The 21,251-nt window shown below is 41.2% G+C and overlaps 1 protein-coding gene across 2 annotated transcripts in view; it reads left to right on the top strand.

Annotated features, from left to right (window-relative positions):
* Positions 1 to 605: 605 nt before the first annotated feature.
* The window catches only part of LOC147205745 (synaptic vesicle glycoprotein 2B-like), a 34,763-nt gene continuing 14,117 nt past the window's right edge, over positions 606 to 21,251 (top strand). For both annotated transcript variants that reach the window (XM_086109315.1, XM_086109316.1), the window contains exons 1-7: positions 606 to 880; positions 11,681 to 12,227; positions 13,812 to 14,035; positions 16,827 to 17,007; positions 19,374 to 19,525; positions 19,635 to 19,768; positions 20,055 to 20,144. In XM_086109315.1, the coding sequence (XP_085965441.1) occupies positions 11,986 to 12,227; positions 13,812 to 14,035; positions 16,827 to 17,007; positions 19,374 to 19,525; positions 19,635 to 19,768; positions 20,055 to 20,144 (1,023 nt within the window). In that variant the 5' untranslated portion in view covers positions 606 to 880; positions 11,681 to 11,985. The remainder of the gene's footprint in view (positions 881 to 11,680; positions 12,228 to 13,811; positions 14,036 to 16,826; positions 17,008 to 19,373; positions 19,526 to 19,634; positions 19,769 to 20,054; positions 20,145 to 21,251) is intronic.

Genomic DNA, 21,251 nt, shown 5'->3' with positions numbered 1-21,251 from the left:
AGTTTTTTAAAATGAAAACACAGAAGCGACAGAAACAAAATAAAGTAGGATGTGTAGGATTATCCCGTCTAAATGATGATTGACGGTAATGATGATGAAGATTATCATCACCATCATCTTCATTCATATAGTAAGAATAACAATTTCCATTTTAGTTTCATAATAAGTATGATTAATTGATGAATCAGGATTGTCGGCCCTTGTTTGGAGCTCTGTGCTCAGCGAGTGTCATTTTCGTATGTTGTAAAACTTGGGAACCCAAATACGGAAAATGCATATTAGCAGTTTTGTATTCATACGCACATAGGAGTAAAAGACTTATATCTGTGCAAATCTGCAGGACTTTCCCCATCAATGTGCAGAAAGCATCTCACCCTAAGTCAACACATCTGTCACTGGGCAGCCCCACTCGCTTATTCCACCTCCTCTTCTATTCATCCCTCCCCGCTTCCAACCATCCCCTTCCCCCCTCCCACAAGTCACCCATCTGCTTCTCTCAAACCACCACCTCCCCCTTACACGCCCTCCTTCCTCACTCCTGGACTCCCCCTGCAGCAAGACAAATGGAATAGTCATGCACATAATACAGGAGAGAGGCAGACTGTACCACTGCGGTTCAGATAGGAAGGATGCAGCACAGAGGACTGCTGCAAAGAGAGAGAGCGAGTGAGAGTGAGAGAGAGAAAGAGAGAGAGGCTAGATCCATCCTTTGCTTTTCTAATCCCTCAGCTCTTGTTTGCGTGCTGCCTGTGTAGTCAAAGTGATGCTCCCTTTATGTACATTATTCCCATTTTAGGGTGATTACTGAACTATGAGATAGATTTATTGTGACATCGTGACACCACTGAACACTCGTAAACTTCTGTTTGACTCCTTTCTGGTAAGTCAACTATTTTGGAACGTGTTTAATTTGAAAGGCATGTGATGTGTCTTTATTGAAGCATTATTGGAGTTCAAAGTTGTATGGAATGCAAAACAAAAATTTCAAGTATTTTGTTCTGTCCAAAGGATGAAATCAATGCAAATATTGTTGAAATGCTGATGCATGCAATATACTTCTTATTTTATTTAATGTGATGAACTAAAAAAAAACACACAGCTATATTCTGCACATCACTATATACAATCATTTGGAAACAAGTCAAATCATTTAGGCCATTTCATATCGTGTTGAAGTAAGACAATAAGTCAAACGTGTTGGCAGAAAGCACAAGAGGCAAAGATTGTGTGCCACTGTTATATAAGCAATGTAGACCAACAAAACATATTTTTCGTCCTTCTTTTACATCATGCATCTGATAACAAGGCTTTGTATTTAATGGAACTTTATTGTTTCTTTGAACCTACCGTGAGTCTCCTCTCACACCAAAAGGTACACTCGTATTTGAAGTCTTGCATTTTAATGAAAGCCTGTATTCATCGAAACCTTTTCCTTGTCAGAAGGTAACATGCAGGAATTTATTTTTGTACTGACTCTCCAAACACAATTTAACCCTTTCAAAGATCATTTGTATGCTTTATATCTCTTGATCACTTTCATTTAAAAAATAATTATTAATCTGAAAGATTTAAAGTCTCTGAATTGTCAAAATGAATTTGAGCATAAATGATTGTCAATATGCCCTGTCACTGAGTAGTGACATGTCCAGCGTTCGCTCAGACACCCAGCTGATGCATTGACCCAAATGAGGACAAGCTCTTTCGAAAATGGATGGATGGGATTCAATATTTTTATTATTTTCGTTACCTTCCCAAATCTTTGATTAAAGAGAGGCGTGCAACTGACCTCATGTTTAAGTGGTTAAAACAGTGATACGCAACATTGTGAGTGAGGCAGAAGGCTTTCGCTCCCATCCTGTTAAGTTGCGTGATGGGCGTGGACAATAGACCAACAGTGAAGGAGCTCTACTAATGACCATGACTCAATTTTTGGGGAAAAATGTACACACTAAATGCAATAGCAACTGAAGAAACTTCCATTGTCCTTCAAATCCAGCTGGCCTCAGATCTAGTCTTGCTGCTATGACATCGAGCAGGTTGCTTCAGCTCCAATTTGATTCAGTAGACTGCACTAATGCAAAAGTGTGTGTGTGTGTGTGTGTGTGTGTTTGACTTAGAGAGGGAACAAGAGAGAGAGAGAGAGAGTGTCTTCCTGCTGTAGATAGGAACACGATGCATTATTAATTGTGTCTAAATGACTCGGCTGAGGCTTCAGCTACTCCTCCTCGCATCCATCACAGCCCTAAGCAGTGTTGTTTTTTTTCTCTCTCTCTGATCGCATCATTTGCAATTTTCAAAACTGACAGCCCCATGAGAACAAGTTTTTCAATTCAAAACAAACTATCAGCTAGGAATTGTTGTTGTGTTTAAAGGTTGCCATATGACGCGTGTCTCGAAAGGTTTTGCACTTTGCGCAGTCAAAGTATTATATAAACAGTAGCCCCCGCAACGAACCGCATCCCGCCAGCGTTCAGTGGAGTCTCACAAAGGCTGCTCAGTGAAAGCTGCATGACAGTAGAACAGCTGCAGTCGCCTGTTTTGGGACATACTCCACTTTTTTTTTTTGAATGAGTCCAAGTGGTCCAATTCTACAAAGTCCTTTTTAATTGTGTTGTTCCTTGCTAAGTTTGTACAGTGCTGTATGAATAGCATTCTTGTGTTCCTCCGTACTACGTGAACCTGCAGTCAAGATCCAGTCAAATCAACCCGAAATGGTTTTAACAGAGCAGATATGGAGGATCTTTGGGACCTGAAAGTAGTGAGGGGAAATACAGTATTGGCTATTTCTTACCCACATTGAAGTGGAAAGGCAGTCATTTTTGAATCTTTTCAAAGCCAAACTATACCTGGGAAGTGCCCTCCGCCACCACGGCATTGTGTCACAAGCAGCATATCAAACCATGGCAGGTGTCGTCCTGTTTTATTTGAAATGACCAATTGACCAATTGTAAAACCTATCCATACCTCAATGAACATCGCAGGGTAAAAGGACTCACACTTGAGCATAGATTCCTGTATGCAAACGATTTCTGTTCATTGCCTGATTACTTTTTTATAAATTGTTTTGTGAAGGACTGAGATCACATTTGCATGTATTTTCTTGGAAATATATCACAGATGTAATTGGATATTCCAGTTGAAATGTAAATTAAGGTGCAAGTGTCACATTAAGCCGTAAATATGTTACCTTTTGTCTGTATTGTGGAATTTTTCTCAAAATAATTATTTCCCTCACAAATCGTTCACATTTGCATTTAGGTTCCGATTGAAAAACCCTTGTTGCAGAGGTCTGGGTGCGAGTTTTATGCCCTCATATATCCATGGTTTATGAATTTATGAATGATGTTAGAGGCCCATGGAAAGTGTTTGGTCCTGACTGTGAGCGAGCGGGTTCAAGATTGTGTGCATAGATGGTGGGAGGATTGATCGACTTGAAACATCTACTTGTGGCAAAAATGTGTCTCACAAATGAGGCTTTCGTTGAGCTTTGAAATATTGCAACAATATAATATGCATGTTTGATAGATATCGTGTTATTTTGTTTGCCATGATAGGCCTAGTGAGCCAGTGGATAGCACGTCAACCTCACAGTGCAGAGGTGCAGGGTTCGATCCCGGCTCCGGCCTTCCTGTGTGGAGTTTGCATGTTCTCCCCGGGCCTACGTGGGTTTTCTTCGGGTGCTCAAGTTTCCTCCCACATTCCAAAAACAAGCATGGCAGGCTGATTGAACACTCTAAATTGTCCCTAGGTGTGACTGTGAGCGTGGTTGGTTGTTCGTCTCTATGTGCCCTGCGATTGGCTGGCAAATCGGTTCAGGGTGTCCCCGCCTACTGCCCGAAGATGGCTGGGATAGGCTCCAGCACCCCCGCGACCCTTGTGAGGATAAAGCGGTTCAGAAAATGGATGGATGGATGATAGTATCAATCGTCAAGCTGCTTGGGTACCCTGGAAAGCTTTCTTGTGTGCAATACAATCACACTAAAAGTGTGTGTTTGCTGTGCTCACATCGGTGTTGGTTTAAATGAGGTCAAATTCCATGTATGTGGAAAGATGACAATAAACGGGATGGGGTTTTTTTTTTTGGCCATAGGTATATAAGATATTCGGCCCTCAAAAAGAAATGCATATATGTAATGTTTTCGTGATGCTGCTCCATATTTTGAAATTGGGTAGAATTGTGAAAAACCTAAATTATCAACTGGAAATTATTAAAACAATAGTCTGCTCATGCCAAACGCACTGTCAAGTTCATTTGTTGGGTCTTATCATTTTTTTCAAAGTTCTCACGACAACATAAGAAATGGTTTCAAGCTGGCTGTTTTTGTTCTGTGCTCTTGAGTTTGCTAAAGTAAGTGCTAATATTTTTCAGAGGTTAAAAGTTCTTGGTATTGACATCATGTTTTTTTTTTGTTTTAACTTAAATCTTTTCTCATGAAGCTATTGGAATAGGAAGACTGTGGTTTCAGGTCTTTGTAAGCAATCCATAGGGAAGCCTAAAGACAGGAAAACTAAGAGCATATTTCTATACTACTGTACATGTTAATAAGAGTCTTCAAGGGTTAAGACTGATGTGAGACCAGAGTGGATGCACCATTGGTTGAACAACAAGCCTGGGAGGAAACCAAAGGTTCATAGAATATACATGAAGGCACCTGCAACATTTATAACCAGCGAGCGTGGAAGGAAATAGATTTGGGGGAGGGGTCTATTGACTGTTTTTTTGTGGAATATTGTCTTAGCTGTCAGTGGCACGTCAAGAAGTCTTGTAGTTGTACCTAATGAGGATGAACTTGCAACACCACACAGAAAGGTCAAAACCTGTGTTCAAACCCAAAATCTTGAAATGTGAGGCAGAACATGCTCCACCCTTCAGAATTCATTCAGTAGAATTAATTATTCACAAGTGAATCTTCTTCTCTTCAAGACAAAGAAGGCCCTTTTTGTTCTAGCCTAACGGTACCCTGGCACACAAAATAAGGCTCTTAAAAGGCATGGTGTGGTGAGTTTGGTGTGAAAAGACCATGACTGTCTCAAGCACAGCTCCAACATCAAACGCCGTCCGTCATTGTCGAGATGAACGACAACAGACATCGGATATCAGTCTTCCTCGAAGATTGGCAACTGGTACGTTATTGTCTTGCTCGACTTTCTCTGTATTCCTGGCATTTCCGGTGACAGAAGGCAAACTGACGCTGGCCATATAGTGTGTGCGGTGAATAGTTTAGGAGATTATTTGCAGCAAGGGTAAACAGCATTTGCAGTATTTACCACAAACTACCAAAACAAAACCAACCCACACACACACATTTTGCTGCACTGGCAAATCTTCCGTAAATCAGGCTCACTGAGTCCTTACTAGTTTTGACAGTGAATGTGAGCGCTTGCGTGCATGTGCGTTTTGCACATGTTCTTGTGTGCAGTCCTTAACCGAGTTAAAAACTAATTAACCATCAGATTCCAACCTGACTGAGCATCTGTTCCAGACAAAACTCATCTATTGAGCCAAGCTAATTAAAGGATGAAGCAGAAGAACACATAAAGAATAAACAATAGACTTGTGTTGATACTCCACATACACATACAGTAGCTGTTCGACCCACAAAGTTGTTTTAACTGTCTATAGGAGTTTCTTTATGCGAAATAGGTGGAACCTGGCTGGAGGTTATTTCACAAACCACATTCTTTCCCTAGGAGGTTAGGAACAGCTTGAGGCTGGTCAACATGAGCAGAAGTTGTGCTTGTTTGATTTTCCACATATGAATCTTTTGATAGTCCACTAATTTTCAATTCATATACAGGTATATATATATATATATATTTTTGTTTTTACTCCAGTGCACCTCACGAACTTATAGTGTGTCAATTACATTCGCATTATTACCAGTTTAAGAGTTTTTAGTTTTACTCTTTGTACAGTAACGGTGGTTATTTAAAGTGCTCTGTAAATAAAGTTCACTTGAATAGAGTTTATTTCATGTAATCATGACTGTGAATGATATGATACACAAGTATTTCTCGGCCAGATTGTTTGCCCACGTGTGAAAGAAACCAATTTGTTTTACATTGATTGTAAGAATTGAATGTTCTTTATTTAATCCTGATTCTTTGTATTCACATAATTTTTCCATGTATTTTTAAAAATATTCAGTGTAAAAAAAAAATCCTCGTCTCACCCCTCGGGTGGTGTCCGTCCCTCATTCAGCTCGGGTCCTCGACCAGAGGCCAGGAAGCTTGAGGGTCCTGCGCAGTCTCCTTGCTGTTCCCAGCACTGCACATTTCTGGACTGAGATGTCCGATGTTGTTCCCGGGATCTGTTGCAACCACTCATCTAGTTATATATATATATATATATATATATATATATATATACAGTATATATTCATTCATTCATTTTCCGAACCGCTTTTATCCTCACTAGGGTCGCGGGGGTGCTGGAGCCTATCCCAGCTGTCTTCGGGCAGTAGGCGGGGGACACCCTGAACTGGTTGCCAGCCAATCGCAGTACAGTATATATATATATACACACACACACTCTGAACCAGTTGCCACGCACGGGGTAGAACATGCAAACTCCACCCAGGAAGGGCAGAACTGGAATCAAACCCTGCACTGCTGTTTGGTTGGCGTATTGAATGGCAGTATCGTTTAGCAGTATAATTGCTTATTGCCGTTTTAAATACATTAGATTGCTAACATACGAAAACATGCATTTGGGAATGAGACATTCTTGGAATCAGAAATAATCTGATTATATTTTTACAAGTTGTTGAAATACACAGTGCATGCTGTTGACTTTATCAGAATAATTACGCTTGTTATTCAAAGATGGAGGGCAGGTAAGGCCTGGCTGTGTAACAATGGCGAACTGATAATGCTGCAAGAATTTAATTTCCTGCTGCCCTTCTGTCAGTAGCAAATAGCCTATACATGGTGGAAGGTTGGATCAATGCTCGTCAAGTGTCACCCGAATAAATAAACATTGTGTTTTATTTTCTGTGCTTTTTATTATTATATGATTTGAAGAAAGAAAATAAGTAAGTCAACAACAAACAAAAATGTGGCCTGTAAACTACAACACATCGACAGTATTTTGTTGTTTTTACAGAATTATTTTTCACATTCATTCATCTGGTACATTTTCCAATTGGGTCCAGATTTAATCTTGCATGCACATTTAATCCCAAATACAGACACGAAGGAAATGATGTCAAATCCAGTGTTGTAAGAATGATGACACACATTCAGGCTTTCAAATTTCATATTTCTTTCCATTTTTAGTGAACTTTTAATTCTATTAAATACAATTCTGCACCTTTCTGGATTACTGAGTTAGAATATATGCACTACATTCAATTAGTGGTATAAATGTCAGCCTAACCTGTGGGCCTTCGATGAAGGTGGGCAAATCGCTGATATAGAAGAGAAACAGGAGAGGTCAGAGTACCTACCCCTGTGGGACGTCTTGCTTTAAAATGACCGCCATGGGCTTTTCACCATCGAAGGAGAGCCAAGCCTGTATCAGCTTGCTTGTCATTGGTCAAGGAGGTTCATCTTTTCGGCCAAATACCTCAGACGGTTTGTCAGTTGGCGTTCCATGACCTTTCCCATTGTTGAGATCAGTGAAATGGGTCTGAATCTCTTTAGTCTGTTGTTGGTGCATTGCTGTCAGAGGCATGGAGGCTATAGTCGTTTGGAGCAAATTGAATGATTTTTATACAATTTGGGACACCTCCGGCAACATTCTTCTATGTCACACAAGTCCCTCACACATCTCCCTTTTTTCATTTTTGTTTTATCATGTCGCAACATGATTCTCACTTCTGACTTCTGCACTAGAGTGATACCAGACAGTACATGGAAGTTGTAGCCACTTTCATTGTCATTACTGATTGGTTTGGTCTGTTGTTTCTATTAATGATGGAGAAAGGGTCCACCCACTCTAAATTGTGGGGTGGTCCTTTAAAACAAATAAATAAATAAATAACCCCAGCAATGTCTGATGGCCACTCCGCCGCTGCTGTATGCTCCTCCCTGAACCATCACTTTATCATGGTGGAGGGGTTCTTCTTCATGGTGACTGCCGTGCCAAATGTTTTGGCAATTTAAAGATCTCACTGAGCATTCAGGGCAATCGTGTCTTGTCATGTTTGCCCGTCCTGCCCCCCAATTTGTCCCCACCAGTCTCCATTGATTCTGATTCAGATTGCAGTTCCCACTGATCCTACGAGTTGTCTTGTTGTCTGGGCATTTATCATCCATCACAAACAGGTTCAAGGAGAGTGCCCAGACAAAGAACCGCTCTGATTCTCATTGTGATTACCATAAAACATTTGCCCTTGCCTGAATGTGGGTCACCGGGCCTGTCTTCTGGAGTCAGGCCTGAAGGCTGGGTTTGATGGGGAGCGGGCCTTCACTCATGGGGGCCTCAGAATTCCCCCCCCCCCCAAAAGACTTGGGTGAAGGGGTTGGGGAGAGGGAAGTCTGGGCATCGCTGCAAAAGCTTTTTCCCCCACAACCCAACCCCTGTTACTGTAAGCGAAAGACAATCGGTAGATACTACTGTGCTGTGGCTGTTGAAGAAACTGTGCCAAAGCAAATGTTAACGTTGACCACAATATACATTGGGGATCAAACAAGCCACAAATGGTGTTAACTACTGTAGAATATTGATGTGATGATTTTATATTGGGCAAAAAGTATAACCAATATTCAATCAGATATTACACAATAGAAAGCACAATAATATAACAAACACTCAGTGATGAAACAAAAAACAGAAAAAAATCCCCACATACAAACGAGCCATTTCATTATGCGTGACATTAATTTTCTAAACAAAGTGGAAAGTCTTTCAACTACACTTATCATGGGCTGTATCCTATCTTATTTGCAACCACCAGCGATGTAGCAAATATACTTGCAGACCATCTCATTTCTTGTGAATCGGTGCTTTCACACAAGCAGCCTTTAGTCTGTTTGGTCAGCGACTTCTTGCAAGTGGGAGAGATTGTTTTGTTGTCTTTTTGTGAAGCACTGTGTTGCGATATTTTTAAATCCCTGTACGAAAGATGTTCTATAAATAAGTGACCGACTGATCAATTGTTTGAAGAATATGTTAGGCAAAAACATACAGCCATCCATTTATCATGTTGAGTGTAAATAAATCTTAATATTCCTTTTTAGAAATGCCAATAGCAGTGTTTGTCCATTTTTTTGTTGCCCCCTCCTCTTATTTGTCGTTTGATTAACATCTTTTTCTTTTTAGTTGTTTTATCATACATTTGCCATCTTTTTCTTTTCATTTGTCCTCCTGTTTACAATTTATGATCATTCAAGCTTTTATAGCTGGATCATATGGTCACGTCGATACAATATGTGTTAATATTGGCTTCTCTTCATACCAGTTTATAAAGCGTGGAGTATAGTACCAGAACATCAAATTTTCAGGTAAATTTTGAAACACTGGCAGCACAGTGGTCGAGTGATTAGCACGTCCACCTCACAGTGCAGGGTTCGATTCTGGCTCTAGCCTCCCTGTGTGGAGTATGCATGTACTCACCGTGCCTGCGTGGGTTTTCTCCATGTACTCTGGTTTCCTCCCACATTCCAAAAACATGCATGGCAGGTTAATGGAACACTCTAAATTGTCCCTAGGTGTGATTGTGAGGGCGGATGGTTGTTCATCTATGTGTGCCCTGCGATTGGCTCCAGCATGCCTGCAATCCTCCTGAAGATAAGAAGAAGGAGAAGAAGAAGAAGAAGAAAACCTTTATTTGTCTCACAATGGAGAAATTCGCAATTTACAGCAGCAAAAATGATCAGGGCCATTATCAGGCCTCTGCAGAGCTTGCTGATGAGCTGATCATTTGAATCAGGTGTGTTGCAGCAGGGAGAGACGGAAAAAAAGGAGGAAAGCGACGTTCAGGGACAGGCGTTTGAGACCTTTGCTGTAGGTGAACGTTATGATTGGGAGTATGTCCATTCAGAACATATGCAACTTATATCCCCATGTACTCTGGTATCCCCAGTGGTCATCGATGGTCATGAGAGAGCATGGGAGGGGACAGGATAGGCAATAGTGACAGGCCACAGCAGCACCGTGCGGATGAGACTCCTCATCACTTTTAGTACCGGGTGCAAGCAAGTATGTTAATTAAAACTGAGAATCAGTAATAGGACATAGCACAACTGTGAGGTAAGCATTGTATTCCCCAGCATCTCACCTTAACCACCTAGAACACTTTGAAAGCTAAGCCATGTTTTAATTTACGTACCCACAATACCCACTGCATACCTGTTAAGGAAGATTATTATTGAAAATGTTGATCAGTGAGAGTGGCCCGGTGGTCCAATGGTGAGCGCGTTGACCTCACAGTGCAGAGGTGTGAGGTTCAATTCCGGCTCTGGCCTCCCTGTGTGGAGTTTGCATATTCTCCCCGTACCTCCGTGCGCTTTCTTCGGGTTCTGTGGTTTCCTCCCACATTCCATAAACATGCATGGCAGGTTAATGGAACACTCTAAATCCCCGACCTTTTTTGCCCCACAGACCGGTTTATGTCAGACAATATTTTCAGGGACCAGCATTTAAGGTGTGGCGGAAATAATACAACAAAATAATCTGGTATGAGCTGCATGAAAACTGAGGTGTTTTCGAAATCTAATAATAAACACAAGGAGCGTCTAATCTGGCCGCAACACTCTGATCGCTATGGTAATGTTTAATGCCTTCAAAATCCGATACAACGCAAATTCAAAGTGCATGAAAATGACGACTCACCACAGCCCCGAGCTTGCTTTTCTGCAACCAGACGGTCCCATCTCGAGGAAATAGGAGACAATGACACCTCAAGTGTGTGGTTTATGTCCAGTCTACTTCGTAATTTTGTTTTAGTCGCCGTTGCTGCAGAAACCCCCCGCCTCACACAGGTAGGATGTCGGAAATAGCAACAGTGCTATTGTGGCGATCTCAGAGTATTCAGCCATAACTTTAATCCAGTTGTCTCAAATGTACTTTTGAGGCCGCCGTCATTTGCGATCTCCAGTAGTTTTATTTACTCATTTTGCGAGTTCCGGTGTTTTGTTTTTATCGGTCACGTGACGGAGAAGCGTGATTTGACGTGTGTCAAGCGTGACACAGACGGATGTAACGGAGAATCCGGTAATTTTTCAAAATAAAACATCTTTCGTATTCCGAAATAAATAAAATGGAATTAAGACAAGTTCTTTCTGTGCGGCCCGGTACCAAATGCCCTGCGGACCGGTACCAGTCCGCAGATCGGAGGTTGGGGACCCCTGCTCTAAATTGTCCCTAGGTGTGAGTGTGAGCGCGGCTGGTTGTTCGTCTGTGTTTGCCTTGCGATTGGCTCGCAACCGGTTCTATTTACTGACATGAAGGGTCAGTAAATAGGAAAGGTTCTGGAATCTGTGGTTAACCACGGCCCAAATTGTATTGCGCCTTTGAGCCTCCTAGACCAAGTAGACCCATCCTCCCACAACCCATGATAGCTTGATGTAAGAAAACACAGCCAGACTTGAATACGGAGGGGGAAAAAAAGTTGAAATTCCCACAGCACACTTCGTTGTTGCTAAACCCAGGAATTTAATGTATATGTAACCTCAAAATATGGAAAAGCTCATTGTGGTTTGACAGTTAACGGAAGATTTGTTTTCCTGTCTTTAGGTTTGGATGTTGGCGACACATTTTCCAGTTCTCTGAAGTCATCTCTGCACCACTGCAGCAACTGAAATCAGATCTTAAGACGTTCAGGCATGCATTATTACACACTCATTACAAGAAAGCAACAGGTGCAGTAACTGTGACTAACGGATCAGATATTTTCAAGCAATGCTATCACTGAGGTTTCACAGTTTATACCCTTAGAAGTTCAAACAGGCAGCTGATTATTTCCACTCATCACAAAAGCAGACACGATTCACTTGTTCCAATTAGTTTGCCCACATAGAGAGAACATAGAACCAGACAGGATGGCCGAGCGCTACCAAAACAACATATACCACCAAAGTGACGGCGACAGCTACGGGACTTACGGAGAAGGTGATGGAGGTGGTCACGATGGATATGGTTACCAGGCCGAATACCCTCCCCAGGAAGAGGACGCTGCCAGTGACGTAACTGAAGGTCATGACGAAGAAGAGCAAATGTATGAAGGAGAATACCAAGGTATACCACATCCTGATGAGTTGAAGGCCGCACAGAGAGCTGCAAGGTGAGACACATCGATGACGCACTCCCAGGGCAAAAACATTTGGACCAAATATCTTTTGATGCCAAGATCATGTTACATTTTACCAATGTAAAACGTGACTGTCAAAATTAGTAAAGGCTACATCATAACACTTCTGAAATCATTGGTAAGGACTTTAAAGATACATTCACTGCACACTGTTTGTTAGCGTTAATAAACTCTAATTCCCCAAATCAAATTGCGCCAGAACTTCTCTGAATAGATCAATGCAATGGTTTCCACTAAACATTGAAGTCCACCTGCCTTTAGAGTTCAAGGCAAATATGGTGAAGAAGCATTGAACTGTTATACTGCACGCAAATTGAAAAAGATGCCAATCTCAGCGCAAAAAGAACATTGTGTATGAAATGCGCTATATAAATAAAGCTGTCCTGCCTTACCTTGTCCTGTAACAGTACTGTGTTCGATTGTGCTGTAGGACAGGCTATTTCTCCTTGTTTCTAATATTTTGGCATTGCGTTTATGAATCAGCAGTGGGGGTTGGGGGAAATTGGCATTTGATTTGAATTAGATTCACAAATAAAATCACTTTGGAAATTAATTAACTAAAGCAACAGTCATATTTCATGTATTCATGTACTTGGGATTAAAAAGGTTCTGAATTTTAAAAAGAGTAGAAATCTTAGCGGGGAAATATTAGAAACGCTTACCAACAAAACAAATGATATACAACAGGTCATAAACACATTGCTAATATCTTAACTTTGAGTCAATGTTCATGTTGGACTTCACAAAACTGCCCGCGGCACAATTCTTTTCCTCCTGAAGTACAAAATGTGTCCTGCAAATTGATTTATGGAACTTTAAGAATACTGTACGGTGTTGCAAAAAAAGAAAAAATAATCAAATCTAACGTCAATCTGGTCACTCTGCTTCAGTGAACACTTAAAGTAAATCCGTATTCATGGCCCACGTTGTCCATATTTTATGTTAACGCTTCATTCCAAAGGGAATAAATTAATTTTTACCTCAAAATTGTACTCAACACGCTATAATGGCAACATCGAAAGCTTGTGGCATCATTTTGAAAATGACATGAGGCTAATTGCTGACAAATACTGTATGCAACTACTGTATGCATTTGCTCAATATGGTACTTTTAAATAAAAGTCAAAGGCTGAGAATAATTCCAGCGAGTACAATTAAAATTCTACATTAATCTCCCAAAACACTGTCATTTTGAGATGTTGTTTGTATCAATAAGGGGAATTAATTGAATCAGTTTTGAAGTAAGGCTGTCTTATATAGAGCTCAATGTTGAAAAAGTGAAGCACTATAAATACATTCCGATTCAACTAAGGGAGTATGAATTACAAAAATAAAATCGAGATAGTCAGAAGGACAACATTTTGAAATTATTTATAAATGATATCTGGGACTACAAAGTAGAACGAGAACTAATTTTGAGTGTTGTTCGTAGTTTATATGTTCATTCTGTCCAATTGACATCATCCCCTTTTTTTTTAAAATCCTTTTCATATTAATGTGAGCCCAATCGGGAGTGACTCAACCTCAAGACTTGATTTCTTTCCCGTGCAATCTCAGGGCGAAATCTCGAGCTGGCGCTGCACTCTCGGAACTTCAGGAGTTATCTGAACAGTATGAGGATATCATGGAAGATTGTGGCCATGGGAAGTTCCAATGGACGCTCTTCGTGGTGCTGGGCCTCGCTCTCATGGCTGATGGCGTCGAATGTTTTGTGGTTGCCTTTGTTTTGCCATCTGCCGAAAAGGACCTGTGCCTGTCCAATGCAGAGAAAGGGATGCTGGGTAAGGCTGACTGGCTGACTGATTTGATACTGGCTTCCTGGTTATGTATGCTCTTTGAGTTTGTCTACATCCACGATTCAATATGTTGCTCCATTCCAGGTGTGTGTTATCCTGTATATTGACACATACATAGCGCTCGGCAAAAGTACTTGAATGTGTAGAAATTTTGCTCATCACCAAAAGAACTTAAAGTGCATCTGAGATTCTGTCAGGTGAAAATGCTGAGTGGCTTGTAATTCTGGGAAGCCAGTAGCTACAGTGCCCGGTGTTGAAAATAGTTCAGCTGTTTATCTTCCATTACAATATCCATTTATGTTGCACACCGCTCCTGTTCAGCGTCACGGGTGATGGAACTGACTTTAGGCGAAAGGCGGACTGCTTGCCGCCAGTCAGAGCAGGACACATATTGAGACGAGCAACCATTCGCACTTACTTTCACTCCTTCACTGAGTGAGAACTAAACCCACACTATCCGCATTGAAACTGAACCAAGTCAGGCGATGTACGGGAACCCATGCAGCCTCAATTTTCATACTCTCACTGACTCCATTACCATCTCAAAATGTCTTCACAACAGAATAGTAGTGTACAAAGTATGAGTACCCGTAAACGGCCATTCAAATTTTATTATTCGAAATTCATTAAATGACGCTGGGGACACATCCATATGAATGAGTGTCACTAATCGAGTATTGTTTATGCAGTAAATCCTCAAACTACCTCTCAAACCAGGTTAGTTGGTGAGCGTTGAGGATGCAGAAATGAATCAGCTTGCTGGGATTGCGTGCGGCGTCTTCGTTGCGCTGCATATTCAGGACTCACTCGAGTCGCTTATTTGTATTCTATAGGTTAAACGGGGCTGGGTTACAAATGGCATCGCACACTGCTGATGTTCGTAGAACTGTGAGAACAAATATTTAATGAGATCAAGGCGAAGCAACCAAACTTCACTGGGAGTCAAGTGACAAATAACTGTAAACAGTAGCAGAAACAAAACACAAACAGCAGTCAAATGCAGACTTGAGTGTTTGTAAATGAATAAGCAGGGCAGTGGATGTGAAAGGGAAATGAAAATGTGACTCGAACAAATATGGGCGGAGTAAATACGGTGCTGCAGTGCAGCCACCAAAAGCCATTTCTGTTTTCGATTAGATGTTCTAAAGTGGATTCTGGACACCAACGCTATTAAGTGTTCTGATGTGTTGTCATATAGTCACGTAATATACTGTATATGCAGCATAAGTAGGGATCATAATATGTATTTTCACAGCCAGAGCTCCCCCACCCCCTGTTGCATGACCATCTGCACACTGACGTTGTGTCGCAGTTAGTCGTGTTGCAACAGATACGGGACATCAAGTGCATTACTTGCACCACACAACTATTTGAGGAAATGCTCTAATTCCACCCACCACAGTCAAGCAACCTTGTCTCAACTTTCAGATGAACGAATGAATGTTTTTTTTTTAATTTATTAAAACACATACACAACACACATACACAATCATTACTGGAATTTAATTTACAGTTTCAATCATACTCAAATAAGAAAACAAAACAAACACCAGCAACAACATAAACAAACACAAACAAACAAAAGACCAAGATAAGAAAACAAAATCAATGAGTCCACTATGTGCAGGAAATCAGAATATTGATCCATATGTAGATCCCTCAGGATGTAGCATGAAGCATGACACGAAGTCCATAAAAATACAGCGTCTATTCCTTGGCAACCCGTGAGAGCTGCAAGGACAGGCCTTTTCGGTCGCAGGCTTGGGAAGTGTAAGGGGGCTGGTAGGAATGCTCATGACCAAGCGTATTTTTTCATCCAGGGGAAACTCCAAATAACAATTGTTTTGGAAACAGGCCGTCCACAATTTCACACAGCCTTGAAGGTCTTTTAGCTTGACTCTCAGCGGCGCCAATTTGCAATCAGTCAATTTTCCAGACTGGCCCAACTACTCCTCGTTCTTTTCCATTTGGTGAAGCAACACCAACACCGCATTGACTTTTCAATTGAGTTTGGTCAACACATGAGTCTGACTGTTGATCACCCGTCTCACACCCTCCATTCAGGCCGTCAGCTTATTCCTTTCTAATGAAGCTCCTCTCACCAGCTGAATTTCACAATAGATCAGGAACCTTCCAACACCAAACAGCAGGATACCTGTTCTCAGAAGGCCAATCACGAAGATGTCTTCCACATCCTCTACGGACAGTATTGCCAAGCAAACCAAATTCCACTTCTGCTAAGGATCTAAAGTATACCCAGCAGCAAACACCTCAGAGGGGCCAGATGGCTCCCTACTGCCTGCCCTTTCCATTGAAAAAATTTCATCCATACTGCTAAGATTCCAACAGACTAATTCCATGGTTTGTTTTTTGGGGGGTGCAGAAGCAGAGCCAAGCAGGAAAAACAAAAAGAAAAAAGATACGTAATCTCAGAGCCATCCACTAAAAAGGGTAAATGCCATACCCCAATTCAATTCAAATAAATAAGTTACCCTTGGTTGTCTTGTTGCATATGCCATGAGTATGTGATGCAATAGTTAACACGGTGAATGTAGCTTGCAAAAATGCATCTAAAGACAGCAAAGTCATTGACATTTTATTTACAAAACGCAAAGTCAAACCAAATGTTCTCATACGGCACTTTCCATTTGAATTAGGACTAGAAGGATGCTCCTCACAAAAACCATGAACCCCGCATATGTAAACACTTGGCAACAGAGGAAAGGAAAAACTGACTCCTACTCAGGTCTATAAGACTCCTGTTTTTCTTCTGCAGGTCTGATTGTCTTCCTGAGTATGATGGTGGGAGCATTCATATGGGGTGGTCTCGCAGACAAAGTTGGACGCCGATGCTGTTTGGTTGTCGCCTTAGCTATAGACTGTGTCTTCGTCTTCCTGTCCTCCTTCACCCAGAGCTATGGCTTTTTCCTCTTCTTCAGGCTGCTCTCAGGCATCGGGTAACTCGCGCATAACCGCACGCATACATTGCAACATTTGTCTTTGTTAATATTTGTGTTGTTGTCTTCGCACATTTTTTTGTGTTTGGAAAATACCTTTTATTCTTTTATTCCACGCTTGTCATGCATGATTATGTTTGACCATGATATAGAGGTAAAAAATATTACCTGTTTGAACTACGAAAGTTGTCTGTGGTCGCTGCAGGTGAGAGTTTCAACGAAGTAGTAAAATTAATTAATAGCATTTAATCAAGATTCACTTTATCATCATCTGATGTATGACATTAAACATTCAATTATTTATTTCTTGTACAGTGACTCACATTTACAGCACAGTGTGTATGCAGTCTGCTGGTTCATTGCAGAGACCAAGCGCAATGTTTAAGCTCAGAATAACTCCAATCCGCTGGGATTCACACACACTCAGAAATCAGGTCACGGCAGTGCATAAATGATCCCATCCACAAACAGCTTGCACCACATCAATAAATGTCTTGTAGGTGTAGCTTGCCTGCCATGTCCTGCCTCATTGTATGTGTGTAATAACCATGGACCTTTATGTGGCTGTACAAACATCAAGTTTTGTCATACATTTAGCATGGTGGATGGATATGACTCATGGTTTTTTTATATGTACACACCTGTGTGGTGGTATGCGTTGCAGGCTGGCTTTGTCTTACTTCTGACTTACTTTGGAGCTATATACTACTACTACTACTTTCATCCATCCAATTTTTATACTGCTTATCTTCACTACCAGATGACTCTGGGCAAGAGGCAGAGTGTACACTGGACTGGTCACCACTAGATCAGAGGGCGTATTCACTTGCAGACAATCATTCACCTTCACATTGACACCTATGTGAAATTTAGAAATTTAGTCTAATGCACCGGTGTTAAAGTCAAGGCCTGGGGGCCAGATCCGGCCCGCCACATAATTTTATGTGGCCCGCAAAAGCAAATCATGTGTCAACTTCCATGATCCTTGCTAAAGTCTGTACCGAAATGTGATTGTGTGATAAATAACGTTGACATTTTGCAATTATTTTGTTACCCTGTTTTCATTCACTTGAACAATAATGGAACAAACAACAAACGAATAGCTGTTTTTAAGACACGTCACCAGGAAGCAGTGACAGGTTCGACGAAGGCTGAAGTGACAACCGAAACTGTCAGCTCGGTTAGAGTTTTTTTCTTCACCAAAAGAGACCATTGTTTGGAAAACAATGAACCTTTAAACCTAATTGATTGCACAGATAGTTGACTTGAGTGATTATAAAACTAGTAATCCATCAATTTGTTTGTGTACAAGTAATAATACGATGAGATGATTCCGAAAACATTTATTCAGTTTCACTCTCATTACGGCCCTCCGAGGGAAGACGTAACTCCAAAGTTGCCTCGGTGAGTTGGACATGAAATGCCGTTTCTTCTTACAACAGCCTCCTGCCTGGCATCCCGCTCTGCTCATAGAAATGTGTGTCGCAGGCTACGACGCAAATCTTCGTTGACAGAAATGTAATATTTATTTGACATATTTTTACAGCATTGGAAAATGTCAAGAATGTTTGCCCTCCGACACGAACCATATTCAAACAAAACATATATTTTCACTTCCCCATCTTTTTCCAGTTTCAAACATTTTAAAAAGCTCCAGGGAGCCACTAGGCGGCGCTAAAGAGCCGCATTCGGGCCCCGGAGCCACATGTTGCCGACCCCCGGTCTAATGTTACTCTTTTGGGGAGGAAGCCGAGGAATGCAGTACAACCGCACACAAGCAAAGGAGCAACCTTTAAACTCATCACGGAAAGGCATGTCGAGCCGAGAATCAAAGCCATAACCTCTCGACTGGGGGGGAAGATGTGCTAACCAACGGGCCACCCTGCTCCCCACTACTGATATTGAATAATAATTCATAACTAATTGAAAATAAATATAAAGATAATAAAGAAGCAAGGTAGCTAGCGTATTGTAACAGTAACTTATATCCGATTTCTGAACATATCCTCATATCCTGCCACTCGCAACGTTCACGTTGGCCATGCAAGACAAAGTATGTGAGCAAGATAAATTGTGTTTTTAAAAAATTATGCCATTTGCAAATGCAAATTAAAATGAGTAATGCAAGTATGCGGTATGCATTCTAGTCAGATATAAACCTACATGTGTTTTTGTTTACATGCAGATAACTGTTTTTTCGTGGTCCAAGTGGACTTTGCTCTTGTTTGCATGACTTTTATTTCCATTATTATTTTTAATCACAGCTCGTGTCTACATCATGCAATTATTATATAGGAAAAACAGTTCTATGCCAATAATTCTTTGAAGCAAACAGCTGTAGTTAAAAGAGTTCATCTATTTTTCAGTATCGGTGGCACAGTGCCGATTGTCTACTCGTACTTCTCTGAGTTCCTCCAGATGGACAAGCGAGGAGAGCATCTTTCCTGGTTATGTATGTTTTGGATGATTGGTGGGATTTATGCCTCTTTCACTGCCTGGGGAATCATTCCCAGATATGGTAAGATCCTCATATATCTGTCTAAATGTGATCATAGCAACATGCGTAGTAAAACTTGCCATACAATCTTAAGCTTAATAATTTACATTTGCACTTGTATTTTGTGTAGGTTGGGGGTTCAGTATGGGCACAGAGTTCCAGTTCCACAGTTGGAGGTTATTTGTTTTGGTTGCAGCTCTTCCTGCCATCGCCTCTCTGGTCGGGCTAACATTCATGCCTGAGAGTCCCCGCTTCTTGCTTGAGGTGAGACTGCCCTCATGTTTGGGCTTGATGCCTACATTTGTATATTAGGATATAGATGTTGTGTTTTTTCAATGCAGCCATCTGCATGACTTAAAAATTCAACAAACAGCATTCATTACGCAACTTGGTAATAGACATTAATAGTGTGTCAAATAACTTTAAATACAGAATGTGCATTGAATATGTCCAGACATCTTTTTGTTGTATTGAGCAACAAACGCGAATAATCTAACTGTGGATGTCATGTGTGGAATTGATGCTAAAATTGGGATCTCTTTCGGAGCAGAATGCCAAGCACGATGAAGCATGGATGATTCTGAAGCGGGTCCATGACACCAACTGGAGAGCCAAAGGTCAGCCGGAAAAAGTCTTCACTGTGAGTAAACACTTTGGATTAGAGCCTTTCGTAATTATCAATCGAGGTCTCCATGTGGACAGTATTGCATATGCAAAATATACAAAAAGTCAACTTTACTTTTAGTTCAAACAACATTAAAGTTCCAACATTGCAAATTCTTACTCAGCCAAGTGCAGATTCTTAAATTGGTTTTCCATCTTCAATACCATGTTTTTTCAGACCAATACCACTGTGAGTACAAATCTCTTGAGTTCTCACCGATACAAAGTAATCGATACCACATGTACTTTTGATGTCTACAATCTTGATGATCATTTTAAACATAGACATTTTGTTGATATCTGAGCACACCGACAACAAAAAAACATGGGTCACATTCCCAAAACAAGTTGAAAACTAGCAAAAATACTTAAACCGTGTCAATCGTGCGGTGGCCCTGGTGACGCAATATGTAATTGTGGAAGCTACACGTACGGACCCTAGCAGATGAATCCAAATTTAGCTGGAAGCGAATGACTAAACTGGACCCCCCTCAGTGCTAGTTTACATCACTCCAACCATCCATTTTCAACACCACTTATTCTGAACAGGTTGCTGGAGCTTATCCCAGCTGACTTCGAGCGGAAGGCAGACGACACCTCGAATTGGTCGCCAGTCATTCGCAGGGGACATTTAGAGACAAACAACCATTCTCACTCATAAGCACACCTAGGGACAATTAGAGTGTCCAATTAATCTACAGTTTTTGGAATGTGGGAGTACCCGGATAAACCCCACGCAGGCACAGAGAGAACATGCAAACTCCACACAAGAAGGCCATGGCCTGAAATTGACCCCTGCACATCCGCACTCTCAGGTGGATGAGAGAGGGGGGGGGGGGGCGGACAGATGGATGGATAGTCTGGCAACCAGTTTAGGGTGTACCCTGTCTGCTGCTCAAAGACAGCTGGGATAGGCTCCGGCATTCCCACGACCCTCCTATGAGCGTCTCGGATAATGGATGGATGGATGAATCATATTCAATATTTTTCAAAAGTTAGATCACATTCATAGTCACATTCAACTAGGTTGAAGTTTTCAGATCATTTTAATGATGAAACGGAACCCTTTTTGTTGGAAAAATTT

This window comes from Hippocampus guttulatus, chromosome 4 (genome assembly GCF_054856545.1).
Source record: "Hippocampus guttulatus isolate MCC_2025c chromosome 4, RoL_Hgut_1.0, whole genome shotgun sequence".
Taxonomy (NCBI): domain Eukaryota; kingdom Metazoa; phylum Chordata; class Actinopteri; order Syngnathiformes; family Syngnathidae; genus Hippocampus; species Hippocampus guttulatus.
Note: the sequence above shows the minus strand (reverse complement) of the source record. Positions and strands in the feature narration are given on the sequence as shown.